Genomic DNA, 20217 nt, shown 5'->3' on the forward strand with positions numbered 1-20217 from the left:
GTGGGTAAAGGTAAACACTATCAGAGAATTTTATTCTCTGTCCCTTTCATATGGTGTAGACGTGATAGTGTGACTGCATGTGAAGGATGACTTTTAAGAAGTCTTAATGAGTTCTATAGTTTCAATTTAAGATTGAAGTGGGGCGTAGCAGTAACACTCTTTATGAAAACTCACCTATCTGAATGAGGAAGTGGGCCGCTTCCTATGAGAATATGAGCTTTGATTCTCTAGAGCATTCTGAGAAACAGGATATGTCCAGGGCCAAATTGGACAAATCGGCACGAGCTTGGCAGCAATCTTGGAGATATCACCCGTGGTTGTTATCACGAATTACATCAAATGCTAGCAGTTCAAGACATAGTTCACTGTCTCTAGCAAGTAATTCCGGTAATATCTCACTAAGCAAAGGTTCAAGACCTCATGGACACCTCTGCCTGAAATGGTATTTCCTGCGCTTTTATGTGATTTTCGTTTTGATGGTTTTGGTATTACTGGAACTTAGGACCTAAAGGTCACTAAGGGTTCACTAGTTCATGCTTTTTCACTTTGGTGAAAGATACCTATAGTCTCACCATGTGAGAACGAAAGATGAAAGCTCTCAATACTATTATGATTTATGCAATCCATAGTATGACCCTGGGGTCAACACACTTTTGTTTGAGGGAGAGGACGTAGAAATGACTAGTATGATTTCAACACTTGCACGATCAGTCTGTTTGGATCGTGAGGTTGGGATGTTGATTTACCAAGATCTATCTGCGTTTTCATGTTTTATTGAGTTTTCATTCATGTGGGGGATTGTTGGAAAACGATTAATAAAAAAAATAATTTTTTAAAGTTTTAATAAAAAATTATAATTTATTGTTTTATTTTGTGAATGCAACTTTTTAGTCCCACATCGTGGAGTTTCCAATTTTTAGTAGTTTTAAGAAACTATATAAACCTTTTAGTCCCACATCGGGGAGTTTTTCTTCTTAAATTGTTTTACTCCATTATATAAAAAAATTCACTACTTTTGTAAAATCTATGGGAAAGGGGTTGCTCTATATTTTAGAGGGACCCCTAAGGGAAAATATTTTATAGCGTTTCTTAAGAGTTCGCGATTTTCCTTAACGGTTTTTTCGGAGTTGCCAAGCTCAAGTTGAGCATCTACTACATATGCTAGTAGTAGGTGTAGTAGGGTTTTTTATCCTGGAGATATCCGTCCTGTGAGGGCTATAGCATCACTCTTGAGTGTAGCCGGGCGCTAATGTCTTAAGGGCAACGTGTTGAACACGTGACTCACTCTGTTTTTCAAAAGTTTTGCCTTGTTGTTGTTGCGGAGATATAGGGAGCTCATTCGTTTCATCAAATCGATCACTTCCATTATAAAGGAGCTAAGTATCAATAACTTTTGTTTATTTGATTTTTCCTTGTTTTTGATTATTGCACCCAACATAAGTCTCATCAACCTTTCTTCCTCCATCATCCTTCTTGAGTTTCTCATTCACTACAAGTGGTGTAGATGTGGGGTTACAACCAAGCATACCAAATTTCTTCAACACCTTTTCGGCATACTTGCTTTGAGAAATGAACACTCCATCTTCACTTTGATGAACTTCTATACCAAGGAAGTACTTGAGCAAACCCATGTCACTCATCTCATATTTCATCATCATTTATCTCTTGAATTGATCAATCATATGAGCATCATTACCCGTAAAGATAAAATCATCAACATACAAGGTAACAATGAGAATAGACGTACCTTTTGTCTTCATATTTAGTGTAGGCTCACTCTTGCTTTTGTTGAAGTTTTTCCTTTTGAAGTATCCATCTATCTCAATATACCAAGCTCTTGGTGCTGGCTTGAGACCATAAAAAGCTTTCTTCAACTTGTACACCTTATCTTCTTCTCCTTCCACCATAAAACCTTGTGGTTGTTCTACATAGACTTCTTCATGTAGTTCTCCATTCAAAAATGCCGATTTGACATCAAGTTGATATAGTAACCAACCTTTTTGGGAAGCCATAGCAATAACGGCTCTAATGGTGTCAAGACGAGCAACCGGTACAAACGTTTCATTGTAGTCGATACTGGGTTGTTGTGAGTAGCCCTTTCCCACCAACCCTGTTTTGTATCTTTGAACCATTACATCCGCATTGTACTTCACCTTGTAGATGCACTTCACACCAATAACTTCTTTGTCACTTGGCCTTGCTACCTTTTCCCATGTATCGTTCTCGTCAATGACAAAAACTTCTTCTTCCATAGCTTTTATCCAAACCGGTTCTTTTGATGCTTCTTCAAAATTTTCCGGTTCAACCACACAATAGTTGCATCTTTCATAAACTTCACTCAACCTTCGCAACTTCTTTGATGCCGACGGTGGTGATGTTGATGCACTAGTACTTGGAGACATGCTTGGAGATGCTCCTTGTCTTGTATTTGGTGGTGTTTGAGGTAGTTATTCCTCCTCTTCTTCACCTTCTTCAACTTCATTTGTTGCTGAATTTTCTTGCTCTTCATCAACAATAATGGTTCTATTCTCAATTTTACCTTCTTCCCAATTCCATGAAGCTCCTTCATCAAATAACACATCACGGCTTGTAATCATTGTGTTGTTCTTCAAGCTATAAAACCTATAACCTTTTGATTGGAGGCTATAGCCAATGAATATACACTTGTCACTTGATTTATCAAGATTTGTTCTCTTCACCTTTGGAATTTGAGAATAACACACACTACCAAAAACTTTGAGATGTCTTACCGATGGCTTTCTCCCACTCTATGCTTCAAAAGGAGTTTTATCCCATACGGATTTCGTTGGGCACCTATTCATCAAGTAGACGGCGGTGTTGACGGCTTCGGCCCAAAACACTTTAGGCATACCCTTGTCATGAAGCATGGACTTCGCCATCTCCATCACGGTTAGGTTCTTTCTCTCGGAAACACCATTTTGTTGAGGAGTATAACCCACGGTTAGTTGCCTTTCCAAGACTTCATCTTCACAAAATTTATCAAACTCTTTCTTGTTGTACTCTTTGCCTCTATCACTTCTCAAAACTCTGATGTAGTGACCACTTTGCTTTTGAACAAGGCTCTTGAACTTCTTGAAGATGCTAAAAACCTCGGACTTTTGTCTCATGAAGTACACCCAAGTCATACGACTTAAATCATCAATGAATAAGATAAAGTATTTATTACCTCCATGAGTTGGTGTCTTCACTGGTCCACACACATCGGTATGTACCAAACCAAGAAGTTCTTTTGCTCTCCATGCTACACCTTTTGGGAATGGTTGGCGATGTTGCTTCCCAAGTGCACAACCTTCACATACTCCATCTTTGTGGTTGATATGTTGTGGAAGTCCTTACACCATGTTCTTGTTGGAAAGCACCTTGAGACCATTGAAATTCAAATTCCCAAGTCTTTTATGCCATAACCATGTTTCATCAATGGTTTCCATCCTCAATGCAACATTCTTTTCCTTTTCAAAGATAATTGGAAAGCTTCTATTTTTCTCCATCTTGATACTCTTCATGACTAGTCTCTTGTTGTTGTGCTTCTTGTCATAAATGGTGCAATATCCATCTTCAAAATGAACCGCATACCCAAGCTCCACAAGTTTCCCAACACTAAGCAAATTTTGTGCCAAATCCGGAACATATAACACGTCTCTAATGTATTTTGCTCCATTGATAGTTTGCACGCAAATTGTACCTCTTCCGTTAGCTTGAACCATGTTTCCATCCCCCATCTTCACTAGAGAGTTTATGGATGTATCCATGTCAACAAACAAGCTCTTCACACCAGACATATGAGTTGTACAACCACTATCTACAAACCACACTTCACTCTTAGAAGTCTCCATAGCACTTTGACAAGCATAAAACAAATTTTGTTTTTCTTCTTTCTCTTCGGCTCTACCGGCATGTTCTTCATCTTCTTTTTGTCTACAATCTTTCTCCAAATGTCCATACTTCTTACAGATGACATTGGGGTTTTCCTTTGTTCCAACAGTTCTTCTCCAAATGACCATTCTTCTTGCAAAAATAGCATCTTGCTACTTGAGAGGAATCACTCTTTGTGTAGTTGTTGGAATTTGCTCCTCCTTTCTTCGATTTTCCCTTTGCTTTGAAGTTAGATGAAGCATCACCTTTGTACTCTTTTTTCTTCATTGCTGAATTCTTTGAGTTCAAGTTCAATTTTGATTGAATAGCACTCTCAATTGACTTTTCGGAGTGTCTTGACAACCTTTGCTCATACACCTTCAAGGAATTCAAGGAAGCCCATAATTCTTGTGACTTCAATATAGAAAAATCTTTTGTCTCCTCCAAAACCGCCACAATGGGTTCAAATTTCTCCGACAAACAAATCAATATCTTCTCACAAATTCCTCTTTCTTCCATCTTCTCACCACACATCAACATATTATTAACAACTTCAACAACTCTTGAAGAAAACTCATTCAAACATTCATTCTCATTCATTTTTAGATTCTCAAAATCTCTTCTATATGAATGTAACGAAAAAACCGTGGGATACTAAAAAAAAAACACTAAATTGCTTAATAAGAACTTTGTTATGGAAGATCGATATCTCCGCACAGTATTTACAAAATACGAATTGATTAATTTTTTTTTTAACAACTCCATTATCACTTCCACATTCCTTTTTTATTAGATTCACATCCAAGATTAAATGGGTTCGCCCGTTCTTCTGTCTTAGGGCTTGGTTATGACATCTTTCTGCACTGTGTTTTACAGTTTACACATGCTTAGGAGGTACAACTGAAATACATAGTCTAGGATTGTTGTTTCAAATATCATTCCAACTTTCGGTTCTTCTTCATTCCCGAATTCACTTATCTTACAAAAAAAATCTTTCTTCTGGCACAAGATTTTTTTTCCTTATCACAACATTGATCATTTATTTCACAATTTTCTTCATCACTTGCAGAACCCAAACTATAAACTCCGGAATCTTTATAACAATAATCTTAAACGACATCTTCATATTCGATAATCTCATTGTTGCAAGGATCAGGTTCCTCCATAGTTGTATCTTTAGAAGCTTGAACAAAAAGACATTCTATCTTCTTTGTCAAGTTCAGTAACTAAGCAGGCCTTCTTTCTTCTTCATAAGATAGAAAAAAAAGAAAGAAAAATCACAATTAATGGAGTTGCCTTGTAGAGAGATGTGCGCATTTATGGGATTGATAAATCCCAATGCATGTTACCTAATTTGTTAAAGAAATTAAAATTAAAAATAATGCAGAATAATAAATAACGTGAGAAAGATTTCAGCTAATTAGGAAGGGAGGAATGTGCACCCCGGTTAAACGCGGGTGCACATAGATGGACTCATATTTCACGCATATGTTAACTAAATATGCGTGAAAGTAATAGTCCTACAAGCCAGGATCCCTGCAAGGAGTTGTTATTGGTAACATTCATATGGGAGTTTACAGATAATCTTTTCAATAAATATTTCTTGAAAACAGGGGAAATTCACGTCAAGCAAGCCACTGCATAATAGTCTAACAAGCCACTGCGTAGAAATATTTCACAGGTGTTCTTCCTGTGAGTTAAGTTGTTTGCAACATCCAAGAATCAGAAAACTTTATACTGCAGTTTCATTTCTACATCCCACATGTAACAGCATCAAGTTGCATTCCCTTTCTCAGTCAAATTCTTGCAGGGCCAGCTTCTTAAGTAGTGTTATAGAAGTCAATAGTCTTACGAGTAAGGATCATAGGTAGCCCCACTGAGAGCTGAAAAAATGCTGCAGAGGTTCAAGACCTAATGATCATCATTTGCTCTAACGCGCCTCTTGACTGTCACGTCTTTACATAAGGTTCTGCAATTCGAATAATGCCTGATGTTAATTAGACTATTTTTGCAAAGGAGAAAAGACTAATAAAATAGCATACCCTTGTTGCGATTATTTTAAATGATAGAAATGGGACATGTTGTTTCTTTATCTATAAAGGTACAGGCAGACATTGTTTCTAATTCATTTATCAGGATCCAATTTAATTAAAAGGAGATGAATAAATTGTTCTTCAAAATGCAAAGAATACATTTGAAATATTAGTTCTGATCCAAGAGTGAAAGATACAAATACTGCACAACATGATATAAACCAAGGATCAAAAAACAATCTATTAACATGACCAAAACATAGTTCTTATCACTTTTCTTAATACTGTGACCTGTTCTTGACATCCAAAATTTTCCTAACGAAGGATTTCCCATTTACACATGCAATTCTTAACTAAAATCCTTTGTCCATAGATTATAACCACACTCATCTATAAAACTCAATGCAACAAGCAAAAGTTTGAAGTATAAACCAGAAACTAATAAAAATCAAAAACAATTATTCTAAGCTAAAATTTCATGAGGGCCAGCTATTTTGTTCTATATATGACATATTCACCAAATATGACCGTTCTACGACCACTGTGTTACATGAAAACAGCCAAAGTGATAATCATTTAAAAATAAAACTGTTTACTACAACAACAACGTGATAATCTCTACATTAGTAGAAACTAGGTAATACATGAATAAACCAATAGCAAACCGAGGTTTTAAGCAAAACTCCAAGTAGCAGACCTAACTTAAAGGCAGCTGCCATCTTATTTTCATGTGTCATACCGGCTTTTGAATAAGATCCTCCCATGTCTTACTTTAGTTTGTCAAAAGGACGATTTACTAATCATGTGAATAAAAAAAACCCTTCCTACAGGGCAAGAACATGGTGTTGTAAATATTGATTGAAGTCCAATATATTGCTCAACAATAGGTACAAAACAACCTGTACAGAAGCACTGAAAGTCATATGCATCTTTATTTAGCTGTAGTGTGATGAACAGAGAACCAAATGTTCAAATCTATACTCAGACCTGCTCAACAAAATTAGCTTTACTACGATTGGATCAACTAAATATTGGCATTAACATTTTTGAGGTGTAAAAAGAAGTTCCATTAAGCATACAAAATCTGGTTCATTATAAGAAAATCCATCAACAACCAAATTAAACCCTAGACAGTGGAGATAAATGCTTGAAATAAACACACTCACGTTAGCAAAGAAAATTCTGAGCTGTTAAACCATATGATACGCACATGTCAACCTTGAAAAAAAAAATCACCAGGATCATCTACTGTTAATATAGTCGACATGGCGGTAATAATTATGTGGGTGACAAAACTAGAAGAAAAAAGAATACCAACAGACAGAAATATCAAAAAAATAACATTACCATAGTGTCTTATAAAATTTTGGATGAAAAAAGTCAAAAGTTCCATCCCTGTGACAGTTATCCCTTCCCACACCCAAATCCCATTAATTAATTTCTGAAATCTCTTGGATTCCAGTAACCCTGCTGCAAGCACAGATATCACTGTCTCACTTCCCAACTTCTCAATATCTGCTGGGCAGGGAGTTATGAGCCTAAAACAAAACAAAAAAACTGTAAAATACACGAAACAACCTAATCTTAAGCTAAACATCTTCCAACTATAGGCCAAATCCACATCATTCCATTCACATCAAACAATTAGATAAACACACAAGTAATTACACTAAAAACCATAAAAAAAAATCAGATATGGAAGACTTTACCTTGCAGATTTCTCCTTTGGACGATGATGAGGAGAGCGAAGGAGATTTCTCCATATTTGAGGTTGAATATTCAGCTTCCCCTGCGCAAAAATTAGATTCATAAGCTTACAAAAGTAATAAAAACTTGGCAGTTCCAAGATAACAAATTTCTGTTACTAAATAAAAATATGAAAAATAAAAACACAATAATAATAATAATGCAAAAAGCAACCATAGAAAATGAAACTAAGACTAGGAATAAAAGAGACACAAATCAAAATTAAGAGACAAAACAAAGAGAGGGCTTAAAAGACAGAGAGAGGACTTACCAAATAACTCGAGATAACTTCAGCTCTGGGATGGAATTCCGATGGATGATCATCACTTTGCCAAATTATTTGTGATTTAGAACCATACAAAACTAAGTTCCCAGTATCCTCCACCTTTGCAAATGCCACTGGTTCTGGTATCTGGGGTAAGTCATGCTCTCCCTGATCTGGCAATGTCCTTAGCAACTATCTTCCACTGCAGATTGCGAGATGAAGAGTCCTTCAACTGGATCCCGATCACAAACCTATCTTCTTGACAAATCGGTGAAGAAATGTGTCCACAGTTAACTCCCAAATTCAAACAACAGACAAAAGTAATACAAACTTAAAAATAAAAATGAAAATTACAATAAAGAGATTTACCATCCCAAACAGATTTCAACTGATCGTTGTCCGTGGTGGCAGATGATGAGAGTATATTTGAGTTTTGAGAGGAAATATCATTGTGCTTGTGAATCAAGAACATCAAGATTAACAATCTCATCTTCTTCTATTTCCGGATGTTTGAGAAATAACGAAAAGATGCATCATTGAGGAAAAAATTTGGCTGAAATTTTGAGATCTGAAGAAAAGGAAATTGAAAGAGAAATTTAGGTTTTCTGAAGGTGCAGAGACGGCGGATGCCTTTTAGGGTATCAAAGAGAGATTGAATAAATGATGATGATCCAACGGTTGGGAGTATTTTAAGGTTAAGGGATACGGGATACCTTCTACTGAAATGAATTCACAGGCACCTGATCTAAATATACTGCTGCATACCCCTAGCCTGGGTTGCACAGATGCGGACACCACAAGACTAAATTCTATTATGTTGTTTTTGTGTATAAATTTTAAAAGATGAGAAGAGATTGTTTGTTTGGTGGGTTTTGAACGGTGTGTAATAAAAATTGTATAAAATGATTTTCTAGATGGTAGCAAACATGCCCTAATCCACACAAAATTTTCTAGTGATGTATTTCAAGACTCTAGTCTCCACCAGCTTCGCTACTAAGCTAGATGTAAGTAGGCATAGTACCTAGAATTTTCTAAGGATAAGCTTTAACAATGCTTTTGAATAAACGGTTTAACAAATATTCGATACGATTTTGATTAATTCATGAATGATTTTTCGAACCAAATTTATAGTCAAACTCGTAATCGAACCAATTTGTACGCTAATTACCATATTGAGTGCCAGAGGCGAAGCCACTGTATAACACTTGCACACCCTGCCCAACATTCTCCAAAGCCTAAAATTTAATAAGTGTTAGGTTTTCAAGCCCATTTCAGCTTACTTGCACCCTCTTATAATTGTTTTGCTCCCCCTAAATTGGATGTCTGCCTCTACCTGTGCTACGCGCGTAAGATATGCAACTCGTAATCCAGCCAAATTCATGAGACCAAGGTTAGTAAGCACAAAGTGTCCGACTCAAGTTGGAGTAAGGCTAACAGTGGCACCATTTTACCACCATTGGTGTAAAAGTGGTGTAATAATCTATTTTTTCTAGTATAAGTTTTTCGCATCCCACTAATTTCTTCACATTTCGTGTTTTCGTTTGAGGACCTTGAGGTACAAATGCGGCTGAGATTGATTGGAAATTGGGGTTTTAGGGTTTTCAGATTCTGCGCGAGATTTGATTCATCAATCATCAAATCCACTAAAGGGGTCTTTAGCATTCACCCTAATTTCATAGTGGTTGTTTTCAATTTTTAATTTAGGTGTATGTCTTTCCATTTCCGATCAGTTTAGGTTTTGAACAACACAGTTCCGAGCTTCCATCCACTTCATAGAAACACATATTACTTCTACAATCTTCACCAATTGATATATCAGAAAGAATGAACTCACCTCAGATCCAGTGGTGTGTGTTGTGATCAGAAGAAGCAAAGATTTCAATACTTCAGAAATTGGATTTTAGGGTTTGCACTTGAAGATCAGCGATTTCCACATTCAATAGGTACTGCTTCCTTATCCATTGTTTAATTTTGAGTTTTCAACTGCAAATTTTGGGGGTTTTCTAAGTTTATTAAGGTTTTATTGTTAAACATTGGAAGAATCAAGAAATGCACCATGTATTGATGGGGAAGATAGAATTAGTAGGTTACAAGATGAACTTATTCATTATATCATGTCTTTCATCGATACCAAACTTGCTGTTCAGACTTGTGTATTGTCAAAAAGGTGGATTCATATGTGGAAATCTCTGCCTTTTCTGAACTTGGATAGGAATTCATTTTCGAATGAAAAAATACATAAGTTTGTAATGTTTGTAGACATGGTATTCCTTTTTTGCAAAGACATTGATATTCAGAGGTTTAAGATACGTAGGGATAACTCTGTGTATGATGATTCAGTGATAGAGCATGTCAATAGATGGAGCCTTATTGCTGCCGTTAAGCACGATGTTCAAGAAATAATGATAAGAATCACTCACTGTCGTAATTTGGCATATGAAATTTCATACCATCTCCTGAATTGTAAATCACTAAGAAAGTTGGAAATGCAAATGTTTAGTAATGCCAGATATGTAGAGATGATTCTACCAAGATCAATGAATTTTCCTCAGCTTAAACTACTTTCTTTTACTGGGGTCTCAATCTCTAATGTAGAAGCATCTAAAAGACTCTATTCTAGTTGTCCAGTTCTTAAAACGTTACGCTTAGTTGATTGTGATGCACAAACTGATAATCAGAAGAATTTGATTGTTGATTCCCTCACCCTTAAGGAGTTTGAATATAGCCATCGTCGTAAATATCTTTTACGCGAAAATGACACTATGGTTAACATTATCAAGTTATGTGCTCCAAATCTGGATGTCTTCACTTGCAAAAATCTTTCTTGAGACAAGATTATTCTCTGGAAAACTCTTCTCCACTATCCAGAGTAAATTTTGACATGAAACTCAAAGCAAAAAAAAGAAGATGAGAACGCAGAAACTTATTCAAATCTGCCTTCAACGGAAAAAGAAGTTTATGCTAAACGTATGATGCAATTTCTAAGAGCGGTTTATTTGGTAAAAGGAATGAGGTTATCATCACCTGGTTTCCTTGAGGTATGGGTTCTTCTTCTCTTTCGTGAATTAAAAACATTATAACATATTTGCCAAAATGGTTTACTCTATTAATGCGTCTTGGTTTATTGTAACTAGGTTAGATTTGATTTTAGAATCTAAAGAATCTTCTTTTGTTTGTCAAGGTTCTCTCACAAGCACCTGACTTATTAGACTGTCAACCTCCTCGCTTAGGTAATCTGCAATATTTGACGTTGGAAATGTGGTGTACAAGAGGTTGTTTGCGTGCTATACGTACTCAAGATTTGTCCTCATATAACTCAATTATTGCTTAAAAACAATGAGGTAACGTTCAACTATATTGTTTTTTAATCGGCCTACAATGTCGTTCCAACAGTTCTAATACAACATCTATATTTCTCATTTATCTCATTCAGCAACATTTATTTTGGGTTACACTTAGATGACCTATCAGTTTTTATAATTGTCTGGATACAGTCAAATCCAGTGGATGTTGGAGATGATTGGGAAGCAGGATTGTCATCTCCCGGAATGTTGTCTCACCTTGAGCTTGTCGGGATTATGGAAATGGAAGGATGTGATAATGAACTCAAATTTCTCAGTTTTTTGTTGAAAAATGCGATGGCCCTGAAGACTGTGGTACTGTATCCTCGTTCTACTGTTGCCTCTCCTGATAGAGTGAGAAGGCAATTTATGAATAAGCTAAGAGCATTTCCAAGAGCTTATTCATACATCATAATGCACTGGGGAGCAGCAAATAGTACCCACCTCAAGATACACTGTACGTACTCAAACAATGAAATGACATGACTTCCCTTGCAAGATCTCTTAATTCAAGGTTTCTTCCTTTAACTTACTTTTGTTTTTTTGGTTATGCATTTTATCTGTTTAAAAGGAAGGATTGGAATGTCTAGTGATCCTATCCTCAAACTCCAGTACTTATTTGTCTGCTTCCATATCTGAACTATACAGTGCGAGGTGGTTTAAAGTTTCTGATCTGTAATCTGTAGGTCTTTATATATATATACTGGTTAAATAAGAATGGTGCCTTTCTCCCTGTAGTGTTTTCTATAGTTACGCTTATTATGAGGCATCCATATGTTATCCATTTTGTGCTCTTTTTGATTTTGAATTTGGATTTTGTTTCTGTATATACTGGCTTAATCTTGAAAATCAATTTGCTCTTAAGATCACATTGTGTAGCCTATTCGTATATAAGTCACAAACGCATGAATTAACACCGAGATATCTGAAAAACCTGAAGTATGTTTTCTTTAAGATACTTGAATAGCTACTGCTAATGGTCTGTAAGCTTTAGGGTGAAAATTCTGCCGATAACCAAGCTTCTACATTTTTAGAAGGGTACCACCTCCCTACATTTCTTGGTTGTCATGTCAGGGTAATATAGATTGTTCTTGAAGAATCCTGTCTGTGGTATGATGGTGTTACTATAAGCTTATTTGCTGCTTTGATCTGCCTGCATATAATATCTATGTTTCCCATAACAAGCTCATTTCATGATCAAAGTTATATCATCACAATGTTTGCATAAATATAGGTACGACTAATATGGTCCATCAGTGCTTTTCTTCGAACCTGTTGTTCTGAGGTATGGTAAGTGCAACGGACTAATTTGCTGCTTTGATCTGCACCCCTGGCTATAAATAGTTGTTTATTTGGTTCTTGTCAAGGTTTACATGTACACAACTAAGTGTATTGGAAATTGTTAGGTTAGCTTTTCAGCTGAATTTCAAGTAGTGTCGTAACTTGATTGTGTTTCCTAGCTAGTACTGTGAATCTTAGTTTCACTGTCAGTTCAGCGTGAAAATGGAATTTGGTAGATAGAAATTAAGATTTTAGGTAAAAGGTGGTGAAGAAAGATGTCATCCATTGTCAGTTCAGCGTATTCATTATGATGAGATTGTAGGTTTTCAGATTCTAGAGCACGTCTGTACACGATCGTCTCTGTGTTTCACCTGAGTTTCTCTCCCTCTCCTTTTCTGGGATTTCTATAAATTCTTCCACTGATTGCAAGATAATATTAGATATCTCATGTTTGAACTAGTATCTCAATTTTCATTTCTCAAATTAGTTCTTATTTTTGTCTAGTATGAGTTGAGTTGATAACTCTTTTTATTTTTATGATCGATATTTGATAACAATTTTAGTATAGGCATAACCAAAAGTATTCTAAATGAATGGTTTTTCGTAGTTAAAAGCTAGCACAAGACAATGGTCACCAGTTTATATCTGGGAAATTCCATTAGATATCACCAGTTTTTGGCTTTGAAGCTATGGACGGACCATGGTCTGGTTTCATTATACTGTGTAGAAAACCTGCAAATCATCACATTTTACTTGCTACAAAATAAAACTGTGAATCAGACCCCAAAATTTATAGAATTCAGTAAAAATTAAGAATCTGAAAAACACCAGTAATGAATCGTCGTCAATCACAAGAGAGCTCATTTCAGTTTAAATTCATCAAAAACAAGAGGAACACAGACTGCGTAGTAATACACTGCTGCAGGGATTCTTCTTCCAAAATCAAGTTGTTTACAAAATCCACAAACCAAAGAGGTATAAGTTATCACATTTAGACTCCAATTATGTTTCACCATCTCTCTGCAACTCCTTCCCCCAGTTGAAGAATGCCAACATATAAGTGTCACACATGTAAGTTGATTTCCCGTTCTCAGTCAAATTCTAGCACACCCATCAGAGCAGTAATTTTGAAAGCAATAGTCTCATGATCATAACCGGTTAAGGTCTGAAAAGTTGCTGCAGATGTTTGAGAAATCGCTAAGGTTCCGCATCAATTGATAGCATGCTGCACCGTTTGTTCTCACACTCCCTGGTGCTGCCATCCGAAAGTTTCTTGGGTGTAGCGTCGTCACTTAAGGTTCTGCAATTAAAATGATTCCTGATAATGTTAAGACTTGTTTTGCCAAAGAGAAATGACTGATAAAAAAAATAGCATGCCATTCAGGTCTGCAGTCTATAGCATACAATCTGAATAACAAAACAAGAGGATGTGATGCTTAAACAAAAGAACTGAGAGAACAACACCTTGGAAAATCCTTGTCTGGATTTTTGCTCCTGTTCTTGCGATAACTGTGGTTGTTCCTGCTTTGTTTTGAGGAGTCATAATCTCTATGAGCTTCACTAGCTCATGTACATACTTATTTCCACTGGCCTGCAATTACAAATTCACAAATCCATAGTCATTGACACTCAAAACGAACATACATTTTAATTCTAATTACCCTGCAATTACCCTTGAGTGTTAACGAAAAAACAAGACTTGCAAACCAAAACTTTTTAAAAAACATGGCAACCACTACAAGGATACATTGTCTGAGGCGGTGACTTTTAATCCCCCTATTTATTATTGGAAATTATGATAGGAGCAAACTGAAAACCATTACTGAGTCACTTGAATCTAAAAGTTAATAAGAAGATGGATGGATTTCAGAAATAGAGAGAATTTATTAATAAAACCTACCAATCATAATCAAACTAAAAAGGACGAAAATCCTTCGGACCAATCAGAAAAACAACAAGAGATCCGGATAAATCTGCAATTGAGATTGCAAAGCACGCTGCAGTTTGCATTTGAAGCATAACCCACTCTTTACTCCACTTCACTAGCTTCGTATGTGATATGTAAATCTGTACTGGTATATATAGACAGTCAATGGCCAAAAAGAAAGATCCCCAAGGATTGCCACAATATCATCGAAGAAAGGAAAAAATATCCACAACAATGTAGTCAGGGAGACAAACAAAGATCGCCAAATCAGTCTAAATGGTTTCAGTTTTAACTGATGCAGTCCTGAAACTGGAAAACAAGGAGGTCAATCGACTTATGTTGACTTGACCAGATTTTAACCTTTGACTAGACCCTAGACCTTGACACAGCATATATATGGTTTCAGAGTTATTAATTAAGACTTGAACTAAACTAACTCATGAAAATTCAACTTATTGCCAAAATTACAAAATAAATTTCTGATTAGTTGATGATGGGTACTAACTCGAGTGTCATCGTGAATACCGTCACCGACAGCACCGAAATTCAGCACGTTGAATGTTGGTAGTATTTTCCTTTGTGGCAGATGTTGGTCTATAGTTGATTCTGCAAGGTAGATAGATCGCTTGGTAAGGTAATTAATCGTTAACAATCAAAGAGATTAACATGAAACGGTTGATATTATTTTGAATATGAAGAACAGGCATGGAAAATTACAGCCATATTACCTGAATTTACTAAGATGGCGAGAAGAAATAGAGTGATGGAGAAGAAGATTTTCCATTGCGTAACAAATCTTGGGTCTGGTGTGGAGAAAGATCTTGCTATATTAAGCAACAACACTACTTAATCAATTAATTTTAAGATTTGGTTACTTAACCAGATGAAGATTTGGTTTACGTAAAAATTTCACATACTTCAGATGATTTTGGTTCATTGGCCACTTGCTACATGATTTCCATGAAAAACCATCCTCCGTAGAACCTAATTCACGTGTTTTAACCAAAAAAGCTTTAGCTTTCGAAAATGATCTAGATCACACAAAAGAAAGAAGTTAGATAAATGTATTAACAATATAACTTCTAATGAGGAACGCATTGAACTTACATTTTTGTTGTTGAATTGTTTGCTGTAATATCATCTCTTTGTGAAGATTTAGGAAAGATTTCATCTAAACCCCAAAGGTTGAGCCTGTTGATCGAAGAAACATGGAGGAAGAAGTTCCGATTGTTTTTCATTTGTAGGGTTTTGAGTTTTTGAGGTTGATGCTTTAGTTAAATTCATCATTTGGAGAAGAAAATGGTGAAGAAAATGACGAGGAAATGATTCAGCAAAAAAATTTCCATTGCGTAACAAATCTTGGGTCTGGTGTGGAGAAAGATTTTCCATTGCGTTACCAATGGGGAAGAACCCAAGATTTGCTAAGACGGATATCGATCTGAAGAAAAGAACCCCAATTACGATTCAGAGAGAAGGAAAAATCAATTAATTATAAACAGCAGAGGCAACAAGATTTTTTTTTTTTTTTTTTTTTTTGAGCTTCCACCAATAGTAATTGAAGAACCGTAATTTCAAAATACTTAATACATTCTAATGTACCAATATTTCATTCACCTGTTGTTTTATCACGTCCATCACCATCAGAACTTCGAGAAACACCTTCATCAGTAAATCTTTGAAGATCCTAGGCTGTGTCGCTGAAAGAAGATTTGGGTTTTGAGAGTAGATATCATTATGCTGCTAGTGAATCAACAACAACTAGATAGAGGATTTTATCTTCTTCTTCCGGGAGTTTCAGTGGAATGATGAGGACAGTAATTTTAACCATGAAGGTATTCAGATTTGTGATAGATAAACATATTCTCGAATCATCCATTGCTGAGAATACAATTTTCTTTGACACAAAATTTCGAGATCTAGAAAATGGGAGAGCAAAGAGGGTTTACTTAGATATTTTCTTTTGTAAGGATACCTCATGTTTTTGATCCAACGGTCGGGATGTTGAAGTTTTTAGGGTGGTATTGATGAAGGCTTTTAGAGTTGTAGTGTAACTCGTTCATGGGTTGGAAAATGGCCCAGAATGCCAAAGTGGTAGGGAAGCGACTGCTTTGATCTGCACCCTTGGCTATAAATAGTTGTTCATTGGGTTCTCGTCAAGCTAGGTTTAATTGCACACAAGGTAGTGTATTGGAAATTGTTAGGTTTGTTTCTCAGCTGAATTAAGTAGTATTGTAACATAAGGTGTCTATCTTAGCTAGTAATGTGAATCTGAAAATGGAATCTGGGTAGACGAAATTTGATTCCAAGATGGCAGCAGATGGTCTCGAAATTGTGATGTGAGTTCAACACAGGAAGATGCAGAAATTGGTTGGTTGATTCAGAAGTTTGACAGTGGTTCCGTCGTCCTTTGTGAGGGTATCAATAGAAGGTTTAAGAGATGGAAGTTTTGACCGATGGAGATAAGGAAGAAAACGAGTTGCTGCCATCGATTTGGGTGAGTAATGGAGGAGGTTAAGACAAGGAATATGAAGCGGAGAAGAAAATGAAGATGTGTTTTTTATCGAATTTGGCTTCACAACAAGGATTGATAGTGAACAGTTTCAGAAGTTATATCAGCCAGGGAAGAGAGGCAAGTTGTTGTTGTTGTTAACTTCAGTGAATAAAGTGCATTTTGATGAATGTCTGAGGTTTATGTGAATGTTTAGGACAGTGGGTTTGTCTCTAATCCACATTTTCTGCTAAGAAATTGATTATGGTAGTTTCCAAGATACATCCATTACACAATCCGTCACCAACTCAAAACTGCACACAAGGTGCTTGGCTAAGTGCCTGAATGACAGGCCAGTTCTTGTTGCCACCTTTTAACTATAGAGTGGTGAGTCTTTGCACAGGTTTTGGAGAGGATTTAAAGTGGTGCCTGAGTCCGTTTAGAAGATTACCAGTTGAGCTGAATTCAAGAACAAGTTGCTTATGAATACATGAGTATTTGGCTCTGGTATTTGACGAGAAAAAAAGGAAGAAAGGTGGGTCAGTTTGCCATATTTTCTTGACCCTGTAACAAAGGTTTGCTGCCGGTTTCAATGGGTTCATTGGTTGTTTTTCAAGGGGCAGTGGAAAATAGTTGTTGTGGATGCTTTTGTTTTGTTGCTTTTTTCATAATTGTTATGGTACTTTATAGTTTTAGTCGTTTTTGAGAGGTGTTGGTGTTGTTGGTTGGGAAGCCACATATGTATTTGGTCACATTGGTGTTGATGTTTGGTCATAATGGTTGAATAATTTGTTATGCATCTATGAAAATGGTTGCATAACCTGTTATGCATCTACAAAAGATGTTGCATAACTTGTTATGCAGTCTAGAAAACGATTGCATAACACGTTATGCAGCTACTTTTTTCTTAGTATTGAAACCAACAAAAAATAAGGTTGCATAACTTGTCATGCACCTACAATAATATCTACATAACATGTTATGAAGTCGTGAAAATAGATGCATAACCTGTTATGCATCCGAAAATATGACTGCATAATGCATTATGCATCGATAAAATTGTTGCACAATCTTTTATGCATCGAGAAAATAAATGCATAATCTTATATGCATCCGTAAATATGGATGCATACTGCATTATGCATCAATTTTTTTTATGTACGCACTAAAATCAACCAAAACAATGCATAACTTTGTTATCCAAATGCATAATTTGTTATGCAGTGGAGAAAATGGTTGCGTAATTCGTTATGCATCTGCAGAATGTGTTATGCATCTTTTTTGGTGGCTGCATAATAGTTATGTATCAAGTTTTCGAAAATTTTGCCTAAAATGATGATCACCTCTGATTTTTTCGTGAATTTTTTTTTTGATATTCTTGTTTGTACTCGTTGCGTAGCTCTCTTAAAAAGATTTCCAACGATATAAAATTTGTAAAATTCCAAGGCGCGGATTTTTAGATATGTTATATCCAAGTTGTGTTGCCAATTATACCCCTGATGCATACATTTTTAACAATTTCTTATAATTATGGGTGTCACGGAAATAATTATGAGTGTCACAATACCTAAAATTAATTGTGGGCTTGACAATGAAAATATTTTTTTTTTTGGGTCTCCCGCTAAGTTTCCCCTTGACAATATTGCAGTCAAGAAGACGAACAAAGATCCCCAAATCAGTTAAAATGGATTCAGTTTGAAAAGGTATCAATTGGTATCCCAGCAATCTGAGCCCATGGAAAACAATCCCAATTCATTTATTTATTTTATAAGAAGATAAAATAAATTGAGAGAAAATCACCTAAAATCATTAATCAAAATAAGAAGATAAAATATTGCAAGTAGAGGCGCACAATCTTACATATCTGAAGAAAAGAACCCCAATTAGGATTCAGAGAGATGGCAAAATCAATAAATTATAAACAGCAGAGGAAACAAGATCCGAATTTTTGTAATTTTGAATTTCCCACAAAAGTAAATGAAGAACACAAATTCCAAAATACAATTCAAAAGGTATCAATTTTTATTCACATGTTTTTTAATTATGTCCATCATCATCAAGACTTGTGATCTATATAACCCCGGCGAGATCTGAAAAACAGCCTAAGAGATTTGAAAAATAGCTCAGCGGTTCTACATTAACCAGTAAACATGCATACTCCGTCTTCTCCTGGTATAATTTTGAGATAACATGAAATCAAAATCGGAAAAGGAACAAGGCAAAATTTTGATCTTAATTATGTGATTTGCTGTAGTTAGGCCTTGAATGTGATACCAGTAATACATTAATTTATGGTGCTTACAGGAAAAACAAGAATGTCAGAAATGTTTATATAAAAATTAGCCAGTAAAGAACAACAACCTCGATGGATTTTGTTGGAGTCTTGCAACAATAGAAGAAACATCATATGTATCAAACAATAAATATAAAGAACCGTATCAAACAACTCTACCACGAACAAATTGATGAGGGCAGAATCACAGGTTCAACAAGCTGTCCTTAACACATTAGTTCGCGGGTATACTCTAAAGTAATGCTAAACCCCAACGTGCGAAGATGTGTCCAGGATAAGACTGCCCGATATAACTTGTATTAGCACAATACAAGTTACCCACTCTTAAACTCAGCAACGGGGATGGAAGTAAAACGCCGCACGAAAATAAAATCAAGAAGATGAAGAAAAGTAGACCTAGAGATGGTCGCTGCTTGTGTGTTTTTTAAAAACAGAATTTCGAGTCATATTTATAGGATGAGATACTTGCAAATCAAGTTAGTTTTTTTTGTTTTCTTCAAAAACAAGTAAAACTCGTAAAAGGAATTTCCCACAAATAAAACTCTTAAAAAATAATTTTGGAATTAAATTCCTAAAGAAAAAATTCTCCAAAAAGTAAATCCGAATAGGAAAGGGACTTGGTGCATGGTATACGCGTATATCGCATGGGTCAAAAGTGTATGATTATATAGTGGAGCTCCTCTTTAGTTTTCCACAATGTGGGACTAAAGGTTCCACTTCATTCACCCAAAAATGAGTGAGTATCCTTAGACCCTTAGGTCATTAGATCAAACCATACCAAGACCATAAAATCTTTTTAATTAAAACTCATTTTCTCCAACAGATTTAACTACAGAATCTTCATTTTCAAATGTCTCACATATAATACATGCATCAAGCATTTTTTCGAACATTTTCACACATAATTATGCATGATATAATGAAATACCATCAACTTTTAAAATTGGTATTGTGCCAATTCCAATGTATC

General features: G+C 35.7%; 1 protein-coding gene and 2 long non-coding RNA genes across 12 annotated transcripts; 1 reads left to right on the forward strand and 2 right to left on the reverse strand.

The window, feature by feature from the left end:
* Positions 1-5440: 5440 nt before the first annotated feature.
* LOC113327644 lies at positions 5441-8611 on the reverse strand. 3 transcript variants are annotated; one of them, XR_003349114.1, is made up of 6 exons: positions 8287-8611; positions 7924-8172; positions 7616-7695; positions 7254-7444; positions 7073-7124; positions 5441-5842 (listed from the first exon to the last, which is right to left on the reverse strand). It is a non-coding gene; the product is annotated as an uncharacterized LOC113327644 (long non-coding RNA). The 3 variants fall into 3 exon arrangements; XR_003349113.1 differs by having other exon boundaries at positions 7924-8175; XR_003349115.1 differs by lacking the exon at positions 7073-7124 and having other exon boundaries at positions 7924-8175.
* An 856-nt stretch (positions 8612-9467) lies between these two features.
* LOC113328407 lies at positions 9468-11985 on the forward strand. Its single transcript, XR_003349388.1, has 3 exons — positions 9468-10955; positions 11099-11258; positions 11412-11985. It is a non-coding gene; the product is annotated as an uncharacterized LOC113328407 (long non-coding RNA).
* Positions 11986-13303: 1318 nt separating this feature from the next.
* Positions 13304-16373, reverse strand: LOC113328440. Of its 8 annotated transcripts, XM_026575558.1 has the most exons (6): positions 15574-16373; positions 15384-15497; positions 15195-15308; positions 14972-15072; positions 14004-14130; positions 13304-13839 (listed from the first exon to the last, which is right to left on the reverse strand). In XM_026575558.1, coding segments are annotated over exons 2-6 (351 nt in total). In that variant the 5' UTR covers positions 15385-15497; positions 15574-16373; the 3' UTR covers positions 13304-13831. The 8 variants fall into 8 exon arrangements, 1 of the variants encoding a protein (XP_026431343.1); XR_003349405.1 differs by having other exon boundaries at positions 14004-15072; positions 15195-15450; positions 15574-15904; positions 16081-16373; XR_003349409.1 differs by having other exon boundaries at positions 14004-15072; positions 15195-15290; positions 15384-15450.
* Positions 16374-20217: the final 3844 nt, after the last annotated feature.

Source organism: Papaver somniferum, unplaced genomic scaffold (assembly GCF_003573695.1).
Source record: "Papaver somniferum cultivar HN1 unplaced genomic scaffold, ASM357369v1 unplaced-scaffold_107, whole genome shotgun sequence".
Taxonomy (NCBI): domain Eukaryota; kingdom Viridiplantae; phylum Streptophyta; class Magnoliopsida; order Ranunculales; family Papaveraceae; genus Papaver; species Papaver somniferum.